General features: G+C 40.3%; 2 protein-coding genes across 2 annotated transcripts in view; both read left to right on the plus strand.

The window, feature by feature from the left end:
* LOC134367154 (G-protein coupled receptor 143-like) overlaps positions 1-12709 on the plus strand; it is a 238537-nt gene that overhangs the window by 153572 nt on the left and 72256 nt on the right. The gene's annotated exons all lie outside the window — the stretch shown is intronic.
* On the plus strand, positions 1456-2989 carry LOC134367457 (metal cation symporter ZIP8-like). Its single transcript, XM_063084218.1, has one exon. The coding sequence runs from the start codon at positions 1456-1458 to the stop codon at positions 2836-2838; it is 1383 nt and encodes a 460-aa protein (XP_062940288.1). The 3' UTR covers positions 2839-2989.

Here is a 12709-nt window from a genome sequence, read left to right on the forward strand (position 1 = left end):
TTTTCCTAAAGAAAAAAATGGTACAGAGAAAGACATAACAGTACAATTAATAACTACATTCATCAAGTGTTATGGAGAGAAATGTTGAAATTAAAACATATTTATTTACTCTTATCTAATTACCTTGTATAGCAGAGGTTCTTAACCTTATGGAAATTCTCCCCAGAGTAATGCCCATGCACACAAAATTATGCACAAGTTCATAACCCTCTTGGAACCTATTCATGGACTTCATTTTCAAAGTAAGTGACAATTCCCAAAAGTTTTTTTTTATTTTTTTTTTCATGTATGGGCTAGAAACTCTCTCATCTCATAATCTTCAGGTTAATTTTTAAACAAATTAACTTTTCCTGGTTAAAATCATGCCTAGAATATTAATGAGCACAGATATATTGTGCTAAAGACCATTTTCTTAAACAGCCATGAGTGTTGGTTCCCATATTTAAAGTTGAAGGAAAAATTGTAATTCTCATAAAATCAAAGTCATTTTCCTTTCTTTCAAAAAACATGACTAAAATGCAAGTTAATATTTGAAAGGGAAGGATGTTGCTGCAGAAGCACTATCTCAGGAGCGCAGGAAATTCTAAATGCAGTGAGATCATGTAAGCATCTCAAAGACGTAACTCCTGTGGTCTGCACGCTGCCAGTACGGGGCTTCTCGGTCATCTTTTTTGTTTTGCTCTTAAAAATACTCTATTTTAATAATTTTTCTAAGGCTTGGTTGAAGTACAGTGCACATACCATAAAATTCATCTTTGAATGTGTACAATTCGGTGCTTTTTAGTATATTCACAGAATAGTACAACCAACACCCTGCCTAATTGCAGGACATTTTCATCATCCCAGGAAGAACCCCCAGACCCATTAACAGTCCCTATTAGTCTTTGAGGCTTTCTATTCTGTCCCTCAACAAGATTTCCCGGGCGTATCTTGTACAAGTCTGGCAGAAGACCTTGAATCCAACCTGCTGTTCCTTCACTGAGCCCTCGACATGGGGATGGGATTTAGAAACCACAAGCTGGGCCCCAGTGGTGCCTTTCCTCCTGAGTTGTCGCCATATCTTGATCTCTTTAGTGGATAAGACTAGGATATACGAATTTCTGAGATGAAAAAAATCATTATGAGTTTCAATTCGTCCTTAACTTACAGAACTGTTGTTTAGCTGCAATTATATTCTGCATTTCTTTCTCACAGATTCAAAACCCAACAATACTGACATAATTACTTATTTGCTTTATTCTGTAACATAGAAAAATTTTTAAAATATTACCAATATCATTAGTAAGCATAATAGATAAAGGTTAAGGTTTCTTTGAAGCTCTATTTGTCCCTAAAATTGATTGTACTAGGCTTCGATAGTCAAAACACTGCATTCTAAAGTTATTTGGTGGGGTGCGCCCGCGTCCCTGTGCGCGCCAGCCAGTCGTGGGCCCTCGAGGGGCAGCCCCGGCCAGGATGGCCCTGGGCCAGGCGGTGGCTGGGCTGCTGCTGCTGGCGGCCGCCGGCCTCGGAGGCGCGGCGGAGGGGCCCGAGCTCGCCTTCAGCGAGGATGTGCTGGGTGTGTTCGGCGCGAATCGGAGCCTGTCGGCGGCGCAGCTCGGGCGCCTGCTGGAGCAGCTGGGAGCCGCCCCCCGAGAGGGCACGCCGGAGCTCGGCCAACTGCACTTCAACCAGTGCTTATCTGCTGAAGAGATCTTTTCCCTTCATGGCTTTTCAAATGCTACCCAAAAAACCAGCTCAAACTTCTCTGTGATCTGTCCAGCAATCTTACAGCAATTGAACTTTCACCCTTGTGAGGATCAGTCCAAACCCAAAACAAAACCAAGTCTTTCAGAAGTTTGGGGATATGGATTCCTGTCAGTGACAATTATTAATCTGGCATCTCTACTTGGACTGATTTTGACTCCGTTGATAAACAAATCTTATTTCCCAAAGATTTTGACCTATTTTGTGGGGCTGGCTATTGGGACTCTTTTTTCAAATGCAATTTTCCAACTTATTCCAGAAGCATTTGGATTTGATCCCAAAGTCGACAACTATATTGAGAAGGCAGTTGCTGTGTTTGGTGGATTTTACTTATTTTTCTTTTTTGAAAGAATGCTTAAGATGTTATTAAAGACATATGGTCAGAATGATCATACCCACTTTGGAAATGGTGACTTTGGTTCTCAAGAAAAAACTCATCAACCTAAAGCATTACCTGCCATCAATGGTGTGACATGCTATGCCAATCCTGCTGTCACAGAGCCTAATGGACACATCCATTTTGATAATGTCACTGTAGTATCTCTACAGGATGGAAAAAGGCACTCAAGTTCATGTACCTGTTTGAAGGGGCCCAAACTATCAGAAATAGGGACAATTGCCTGGATGATAACTGTCAGCGATACTCTCCACAATTTCATCGATGGCCTAGCAATTGGGGCTTCCTGCACCTTGTCTCTTCTTCAGGGACTTAGTACTTCTGTAGCAATCCTGTGTGAGGAGTTTCCTCATGAGTTAGGAGATTTTGTGATCCTACTGAATGCAGGGATGAGCACTCAACAAGCCTTGCTATTCAACTTCCTTTCTGCGTGTTCCTGCTATGTTGGGCTAGCTTTTGACATTTTGGTGGGCAACAGTTTTGCTCCAAATATTATATTTGCACTTGCTGGAGGCATGTTTCTCTATATTTCTCTGGCAGATATGTTTCCAGAGATGAATGATATGTTGAGAGAAAAGGTAACTGGAAGAAAAACCGATTTCACCTTCTTCATGATTCAGAACGCTGGAATGCTAACTGGGTTCACAGCCATTCTGCTCATTACCTTGTATGCAGGAGAAATTGAATTGGAGTGACAGGAAATGGAAGATGGTGCTGTTAATGAAGGCATTTAATAAATAAAAACATCTCCAAAGGGATTTTAAAGCCGATCTTATTTAGTTAAAAGATAATTTTGTTTTCAACTGTAGGTCAGGAAAACTAATTATTGATTTCAGATTTGTGAAATAGGCCATTATTTGTTGTTAAAAATATTTTTGGTTACAGTCTGAAATGCCTGGTATAGGGTGTCTTTGGTGTGAATACCCATTTTTCAATGTTTCATGCATATTCGAAAATCATCACAAACAAAAGATATGCATTTTATAATCATGCAGACATGTCGATCCAGACAAAATAAAAGGTTGTGTAAGCTTTTAAAACTCTGTGGTAGGATTATACTTTCAAGTGGTTTCAGAATGGTTTTCTTTCAATTTGTTCTAGCACTTTCAAGAGTAAGTACATCAAAATGTGAAAGAGAATCAAAATGTATACAACACCAATATAAATGATTCCAAAGCCTTAATGACCCCAGGAAAGAAAGATTGCTCACAACTTTTATTCTGTTTTATATTTCAATTAGGAACTTATAAGATTGTTTTGAAAATTATCCTAAATTAATATGAATTAGGATATAAATAAAGTTTTGCTGATCCTTCTACATTCAGGCTTAGAGGTTTATCTTTAAGTGTAAACACTACCAGATTTATAAAAAGCCAGACTTGCTTCTTTGTGACTTATGTTGTGGTTGCATCCCTTACGAATGGCAGAACAGTATGTATAGCAAGTGATAGCTCAGTTTCAGCATACCATGTGTTTGCTTTTTGAATGTCAGAATGTGTTGGTTTAGAGAAACAAATTGAATGTAATTTTAAGCAATTTACTTTTCAAGATACATAATTACTTAGCAGAGAATATCTTAATAGATGAAAAACAATAGCTGGACTGCCGTACTTGTATGTCAAGGACTGATTAACTGGAAAGTGTATGTTCTTGTGGGTGATTTAGAGTCATTCAGAAAAAACTTATTTTGTGTTTATTCTACATTTTTCCATATGGTATACCTTGGGAAAAAAAATTCAGCACACCGTGGTTATTTTTCTACCTTTTTTAGAAGATAGAGCCTATTTACTCATTTAGGAGACTTAGAAAATTGGTCTAAAATTGAACATCATAACCCCAATCCACACTCCTAAGTCACTTAAGGAAGGAGGTATTGACAGTGAGGAAAACTATTGGTAAAAGTCAACAATAATCTCAGGAATTACATTTTCCGACAGACCATAAAATGTTTTCACATAGCAGCAATACAGATTTAATTAATATTTAACATGTATGTTAATGTGTATTTCACTTTATGACAGACAATTAAAAAAAAATTGTTTTACCAAATAGAAAACAACTTTGAAACCAAAAATAAAAAATAAAAATAAAAAAATAAACAAAGTTATTTGGTGTAAAATTTTTCTTTGTATGGTTATATCACCAGCTTGATAAGCAATTAAGTTTATTCCTTTCAGCTTGTTTTCTATTTTTAGGGATGTATTTTGTCTTTTTTATATAGTTTTCTTTTTGAATATGTAAAATATTTACATAATTTCAAAGTCAAATTTACAAAATCAGGTTCATTCAGAAAAAAGTCTAAATAAACGTCTGTTCCCATCCCTATTCTATTCTCTCCCACTGTAGATATCATTTTAATTTTATTTTTCAGTATTTTCTTTTGCACATATGTGCAAAATGGTATGTGTTCACATTAATTCCACCACTTATAAAATGCTATCATAGTGTGTATATAGCTTAGCACCTTGCTTTTTTCACTGGGTAATACATTCTTAGAGATCAGTCTATATGTAAACATATTTCTTATTGTTTTTATGGCTGCAAAGCATTCTATTGTGTGGATGTGCTCTGATTTATTCAATCAGTTATGTATGTATAAACGTGTGTGTGTGTGTTTGTGTGTGTGTGTGTGTGTGTACATATTATAACTTTGTGCATATATATTTTTGTATTTTTGCCAGTATATCTTTGGGATAGATTCCTAGGACTGCTGGATCAAAGGGTCAATACATTTGTAATTTTAAAAAACATTGCTAAATCTTCCACTATAGGGGGTGTAGTGAATTGAATTTTGTCCTTCCAAAACTCATTGAAGCTTGAATTGTATCCCCCACATTTTATGTATTAGAAACTTAGCCCCCACTGTGGCTGTTAAGAGAGTGGGAAATCCTATTATGGTAATTGAAAGGTGGAGTCTTGAAGAGGTGATTGGATTGCAGGACTGTGCAGTAGTGGATGGATTAAAAATGGTGGTCAGGGGCCTGGTTCTGAGGGCTTTAAAAGAGGAGGAGAGTCTGTCTTTCTCTGCTCTCTCTGCTTCCACCATCTTGCAATGTGAGACCGCAGAGGCACTGTTGCCACCACCAGATGCACTTTGGACTTCCTAGCCTCAGAAACTGTAAGCAATACATTTTGTTTCTTTATAAATCACCCAGTTCCGTGTATTCTGTTAAAAACAATACAAGTGGACTAATACAGGGGGGATCCATTTTGAACTCCCATTAGCCAGCTATGAAAATGTCTGCTTCCTCACAGCCCTGTCAAAGAATACATTGAAAAACACTGAATTTTTCTTCAATATGATTGATGAGAAAGGCTATCTCTGGGTTATTTCAATGACCTTTTTTTTTTAGTGAGGCTGAGTACTCTTTCAAATGTTTAGTGGCTATTGTTTTTTTCTCAGCGTTGTCTGTCAGTTGTCTGTTGCTATGTAACAGATTCCTGCAGCACTAAGTGGCCTCAAGCAACGCACATTTATTACCTCGCAGCTTCTGTGGATCAGGAGTTTGGGCACAGCTTAGCCGGGTCCTCTGCTTCATGGACTCTCACAAAGTTGCAATTAAAATGCCAGCTGGGCCTGTGGTCTCATCTGAAAACTCAGTGGGGAAGGATCCACTTCACTGCTCACTTACACTGCAGTTGGTGGGATTCATTTCCTTAGTTCCTCAAACGCTACTAGCCAGAGCCTTCAATTCCTTACCGTATGTGCCTATGTCCGTAGAACTTCTCACAACATGGCAGAGCAAGTAAGTGAGACAGCCAGGGACAGCCAGCAATGGAGAGAGAGCTAAGAAGAAGGAAGTCATGATGTTTGTATAACTGATCCACAGAAGTCACAGCCCATGGCTTTTGCCACTTCCTATTCATAGAAGCAAGTCACTAGGTCCAGCCCACACTTCGCAGGAAGGGGTCAGGGGATTGACTACGAGTTAGGTGGGGATCTCTGGGGCCATGTCACAAGCTGCCCGCCACAGTATCTAATTATGTTTCTAGCCCCTTCCTCTACTGACTTGTTGGTATTCTTGATTTTTAGAAGCTCTTTATATGTTATGGATATTTGCCCTTTGTGCTCTCAGTCCCAAATATCTTTCTTAATTTCTCATTTGGATTTGTACTTTGCTTATGGTATTTTTGTTATGCAAATGTGTTGGTAATGTTTACCTATCGTTAAATTTATTAATCTTCCTTTTATTGCTTTTGGTATTTGAGTCACAGTTTAGGTGTATTTCTCCCTATTACATGTTATAAAGGCCTTTGTTCATTTTTTTTCCTGGCTCTTGAATGGGTCCATTCCTACTGTATTCATTTGCAATTTATCCTGATGTAGTGTATTGGGTCAAATTTTATTTTTTCGAAATGATTCTCCTTTTGTACAATTCCACTTAATTTTAAAATCCATATTTTCTCCAATGATTTGAGATGTTATCATTTTCATATTGAATGGAAATGTTATCATTTCCAGATATTGGGCTCATTTCTGGACATCCTATTTGACTCCTTTAGTGCATTTGTATATTCATGTACCAGTCCTACCCTGCTTTAAATTTCAGGGATTGTAATAGTCCATTTTCTATCACTTATAACAGAATACCTGAAACTGGGTAACTTATAAAGAAAAGAAATTTATTTCTTACAGTTTTGGAGGCTGGGACGTCCAAGGCTGATGGGGTGTATCTTGTGAGAGCCTTCTTTTTGGTGGGGCCTCTGCAGAGCCCCGAGGTGGCACCAGGCATCACATGGCAAGAGGGCAAGAGCGTGTAAACATGCTCACTTAATCTCCTTATGAAGCCTCACAGTGCCACTCCTATTATAAACCCCTTATCCATTAACCCATTACTCCATGAATAAATTAACTATTCATAAGGATAGAGCCCTCACAATCCAATCACCTCCCTAATGCACCATCTTTTAAATATCATAGTCAGATTTCACACCCTCTTTTCACTGTTACACTGGAGATCAAGCTTCAGTCTGAGTTTTGTGGGGACATTCAAACCAGAGTAGAGATTGTATTTGTCAGGGTTCTCCAGGGAAATAGAACCAATAGGATATATAGATAGATGTGGAGTATGCATAAAGCAAATGTACCTCACAGGGCCTGGTTTTCCAAAGCCTTGCAGTTTCAAATATTGACCTTGCAAAGGACAGGAATTTTTCGCCAGGCTGTCTAGTCTCTATTGAAAGATAAAGATTTGTAACACAGCAAGGTTGCTGGCTCAAAGACAGACAGGTTACTGATTGAAATGTAAAGATACTGGGAAATTGCTGTAGAAGAAAATGCTTGCTAAGATCAAGCTTTTGTTAGTGGATCGACTTAATTGCATTATAGAATGTCACCGTGCTTGTCTTACTGAATGTTACTAGCTTCTATTGTTAAACTTGTTTAACTGTACTTGGAAAAAACCCCACCTGTGTTCTCTTCCTGTAACTTCCTGGTCTGGAGAATAAATGTGGGAAGAGAACCCCAACTTGTGGTTAATTTCCCAAATGGAAGGAATGCCTCTATCTTGAGGGTTCTGGGAGATTAACTCCATTTTGGGGCTTCTCACTGCTCAGAAGAGATGGGCCTTGAGTAATCTCCGGCAGCTCTATCACCCAGGGCAATAGGGGTGACAAATTCATGGGAGGTGGAGCAACAGATAGACATAGATAGAGGTAGATATATAGACAGCAATACATGACAGGGGATTCATTAGGGGAATTGGCTCATGTAATTACAGAGACTGAGAAGTCCCACAACAAGCTGTCTGCAAGCTGAAGACCCTGGGATCCAAGTAGCCTGACTCGAATCAAGTCCAAAAGCCTCAGAACCAGGGAAGGCGACGGCATAACTCTCAGTCCAAGGCCAAAGCTCTGAGAACCCAGTGGGCTGCTGGTATAAGTTCTGGAGTCCAAAGGCTGAAGAGCCTAGAGTTCTGATGTCCAAGGGCAGGAGAAGGAGGATGTCCCAGCTCCAGGAGAAAGAAAGAATTCACCTTTCCTCTGCCTTCTTGTTCTATCTGGGTCCCCACATGATTGGACCATGCCCACCCACATTGAGGGTGGATCTTCCCCACTCAATTCACCAACTCACAGGCCAATCTCCTCTGGAAACATCTTGACAGACACATCCAGAAAGAATGCTTTACCAGTTCTCTAGGTATTTCTTAATCTAGTGAACACCTAAAAGCATCACAGAGACTTATTTTAAAATAGTATGTATGTTATTTGGGATCTTATTCCTTCCCCACCCTGAGGACTTACTTGTTTCTACTTATATTCCATATGAACTTTATAATCAACTTGCCTTACTCCAGACTGGAAAAAACACAAAACTCTCAGTATTTTCATTAGGATAATGCCAAGTTTATACATTAACTTAGGGATCATTTACATATTTATAATATTGAGTCTTCCTATTCAAGAACATGGGATGTCTTTCCCTTTGTTCAAGTGTACTTTTGCAGTTGAAGGAAAGCTTAAGGTAGTTTTCTTTGCATTGGGTTGTTTCCAGTACAGGGCAATTATCCATAAAGCGACTCAATGCATTTGCATTTGGGTTTATGCATGACTACAGGTTTTCATTTCTCTTGGGTAGATATCTTGGAGTAGGATTGCTGGGGAGTGTGGCAAATCTAATGTATTCTTAGACTTTCAACACATGCAGAGTGCTACTTTTTCCATTCTGCATTTATAGCTGTGGGGAGGAGGGGTTAATACTTCCCCTCTTCTGGTCATTATCAATGGAATGGTTACAATGGTTTTGTTTTGTTTTGTTTTTTAACTTGTACTAGGAGTATAGGTCTTGTTTATACAAATTTATGTCACTGCTCCCAGGACCCAACTCAACAGATGTGCCTTTTGTGGGCTGTGGAGAGCTTTTTTATCCCAAACTTCATGGGTGGCCTAACTAGCTCTGAGGGTAACTTCTAAGCCCCCAATTGTCCTTATCTGATTCCACTGCAAAATCATGCTTAAGGCCAGCCCTGGGGGGACAGACAACTTCAGCTCATTCTCTTGCCGATTAAGTCCTTCAGCGAACATCAATGTATTTCATGTGAGAAGTGCCACCAAACATTCAACCGAAAGCTATGGGGACATAAAATATACCTTCTACTTGTGCAGCTTGATAGCCCACAGCTTTTCAGGTGTATAAAAGGCCTCAATCAAGAATAAATAAATGGCTGAAAAAGTAAGGGATTCATAGGTTAAACATTAGACATACTTTTATCTCAGATTTCCACACACCGAAGGGTCCTATTGAGTCCACAGAAAAGAGATCAAAAGACAAACCTGGAATGTTCGTCTTCTCAAAGAATATTTATTTAAGTCTTGGAGAGCATTTTAAAATTGGTTCCCCCTGTGAAATATCAGTCTGTCAGCTAGGAATGCATGCTCCACAAACAATGCCTAGGAACCCAGCGGGGTGGGTTTGCTCATAAAACCTCAAACAAATCCTTTGCCTCTGGGCTTTTTGTTCTGATTTGTGCGCAAGGAATTCCCCCTTTCTGATGGAGATTTTGTAGAGTATTTTTAAATTCATTTTTTAATTGAAACATAATTGATTATACATATTTCCGGAGTACAGAGTTGACAATTAACTTACTCCATTATTTAAGGAAAAAGCAAAGAGAGTGTGTCCTGTGTATTTCCTGTCGGCACAACACACACCAAAGGGTGCTGGAAGGGCTGGTGGCATTTCTTTCATTCTTTCTCCCCACTAGAGAGCCTTCTAAGGTATCTGGGAGCTGCAAGGGTGCTGTATGGCATTCGGGCTTGTTGGGAAAATATAGGAAAATGGTCAGGGCCCCTCAGTTGTTCAGAATCTTGCTGAGCGTTTGATATAAATAGGCACGTGTGCTCAGTGTTCCTTGGTTATTGTCTGGTGTAATTGTGCTTGTGCACCCAGGTGTCCTGGGTGATGGACTTAAGTATAAAGGATGAGTGGCTCTGATCCAGGCCGCCTCCCATCCCCGGGATGCCCTGGGGCGGATGCCATGGGGAGGCCACTGCTGCTATTGGAGGCTGCTGCTGCTAGTGTCCCCGGGACCCTCCGCAAGGCCACCGCCACCGCCAGACCTGTCAGCTACCAGGCCAGTAACCTGCTGTTGCTGAGGAAGCTGAGGACTGAGCTCATGTCATCCTCCAACAGCTCGTGGTATCTGGAATCTTTCCCAATTAACTAGCATGGACCTGCGTGTGAGGGGTCTGGTGACCCAGTCTGTACAATGGGTTTGAAGGGTCTGAGTGCTAGCTCTAATATTGTAAATGGAGACTTAGTATAACTAACATAATTACTAAAATTATGAAACATTTTGGCTTTAGTTATGATTTGCCTTGCTGTACAGGCCTGAAGGCGACAGTTAAACGGAGCCAGTGAGGGGCGGGCCCATCTCGGAGCTGGCGACCCCTTCCTCCCCCACAATCTCATTCTCAGTCCCACACCAGACTGTGAGGAAACACCAGAAGGTGACTGTCACCCTCATACCCAATGAGCTGAGTGCTTTGTGCTTCGTGAACAGCTTCCACATCGTGGCCAAGCCCGTTGGCAGCCCCGGGGAAGGGACCAGATTGGCCTGTGTGTTGGAAAGTATCATATTCCTGTGGTGGGGAACAGGACGCAGGGCAGGTGTCTCCTGTCCTTTACAAGAAGGAATAAAATGTAGAGATTCTAAGTGACTTGTCACCAGTCGGAGGTAGAGCTGAGATGAAAGTCCTGGTCTTCACACGCAGAGGCCTTATCGGTTCTCGGCGACATTACCAGCGTCACCTGTACCCAGGGTGACGGAGACAGAGACCCAAAGTATTACGCAAAGCCCATTTTTCCTGAGCAAATGAGAGGCCCAGAATGGGTTAATTCCAGGAGATGACTTCTTCAAGACAGAAGCATTCCTTGGAAAAAAATAAATAAATAAACCAAACTAGGTTTTTTCTCGCTTTTTGTTGTCTAGCCAAGAAAGTTACAGAAAAGAACACAGGTGGTTAATCAGTCACAGAGAAAACATAAACAAACTGGCTACATAATTTTCATTAAAGCAGGTGCAACTTAAAAACGGTTTAAGCAATTTACCATCAAAGGAATCATAAAACTGAGCTATGTGACATGCAAAAGAACCAATGAGATAATTGTTATGGCAACACTTAGTTCCCTAGGAAGGTGAAATGTGGAACCAACCGCTAATTGGGAGAGTAGCCTTTAAGCTTTTAACTCACATACTCTTTCATAAGTAGGTTTAGCTGCACCAAGGGCATCTTGGCCTTAGAGCAAGCACTTTTGCTTTGTTAAGATTTTCATATCCACACCAGAGACTTTTCAGTCCTGTGCAAGTTTTCTGTTTTTTTTTTTTTCCCAAGCTTAGCATTTCTATGTGCAATACTAAAAGGTTAGGTTATTCCTCAAACTACAAGGCTTTGGCCTTGCTAAAACTAAGGACTGTGGTCCTACTATGCTCCAGCCTAAACGAAAGGGCTTTGGCCCTTCTAACAGCTAAGGACTGTTGCCCTACTAAGATAAAGATCCTACTAACCTACAGCCTGATCTAAGGACTGTGGTCCTTCTAATCTAAGGGCTGTGGCCCTCTTGGGTTCTTCCTCTGGAAGCGTAGGGCAAACTATATTTTAGCCTAAAAGAGTCCATCTGTCTGCCTTTCCTAGAGTTCTCTTGTTTCCTCTTCTAAGAGGAAGGCTACCCCAACAGAGAAAACCAGGGGAAGCGGCAATGTTGTGTGTGGTTTCTCCATGAAATGTCAAAAGCCCAGCTAGACTCCCACTTTGCTGCAGTCCATTCAGAAATCTATTTCTGCGAAGCACAATCTTCCAACCTTTGATTGTAAACACCGGATTAAGAAGAAAGCATATGGCTTATTTTTAAAATACCAAAAAATTCCTCCCTGCCATAGCACCAAACCAGAGACATCCCAGTGTTTTTCAACAGAAGGACGAACGCACAGATTGGGACATGCAGAGCACAGAATGCTGTGCGACGGTACCCGTGAGCCGGGTGATGCTACACTCAACAATACAGATGAAATTCAAGAGCGTTATGTTGAGTGAAAGAAACCAGACACCAAAGGTACAATCCACGTGCTTCCATTTATATGATGTTCAAAAACATGCAGAAGTAATTTGTGAGAAGAGGAGTCAGGATAGTGGTTAGACCTGGGTGAGGGCAGGAAGTGGTGGCTATGGACTGGCAAGAAGCAGGAGGGAAGTTTTTAGGAGAGAGCGATACCCCGTATCTTGATCTGAGAGGAAGTTACAGGGGTGTATGCCCATGTGAAAATTCATCGACCTGTGCACTGCAGATTTGTATATTTTATTCTTTGTAAATTTTACCCTAAGTATAATCTAAAAGAAAAAAGAATAAAATATAAAAATAAAAACACAAACTGCAGGTTTCTCTCTCTTTGTTATCTCCCATCTGCCCTTTTCTCTCCTCTCTGCCAACTTTTATTCCAGTTTACTTTGACTCCGTGCTTAGTGTGTGAGTTTCTGGAATTTTGGCCACAGTACGTATTAAATTAAAACTGTATACATCTACACCGTTAAGCATCATCAGATGGCCACAATATTGAAAGTTAAATATGG

This window comes from Cynocephalus volans, chromosome X, assembly GCF_027409185.1.
Source record: "Cynocephalus volans isolate mCynVol1 chromosome X, mCynVol1.pri, whole genome shotgun sequence".
Lineage (NCBI taxonomy): Eukaryota > Metazoa > Chordata > Mammalia > Dermoptera > Cynocephalidae > Cynocephalus > Cynocephalus volans.

Bases quoted from the DNA above. Each gene is read 5' to 3' on its own strand.
- LOC134367457 (XM_063084218.1), top strand. From the start codon at position 1,456: ATGGCCCTGGGCCAGGCGGTGGCTGGGCTGCTGCTGCTGGCGGCCGCC.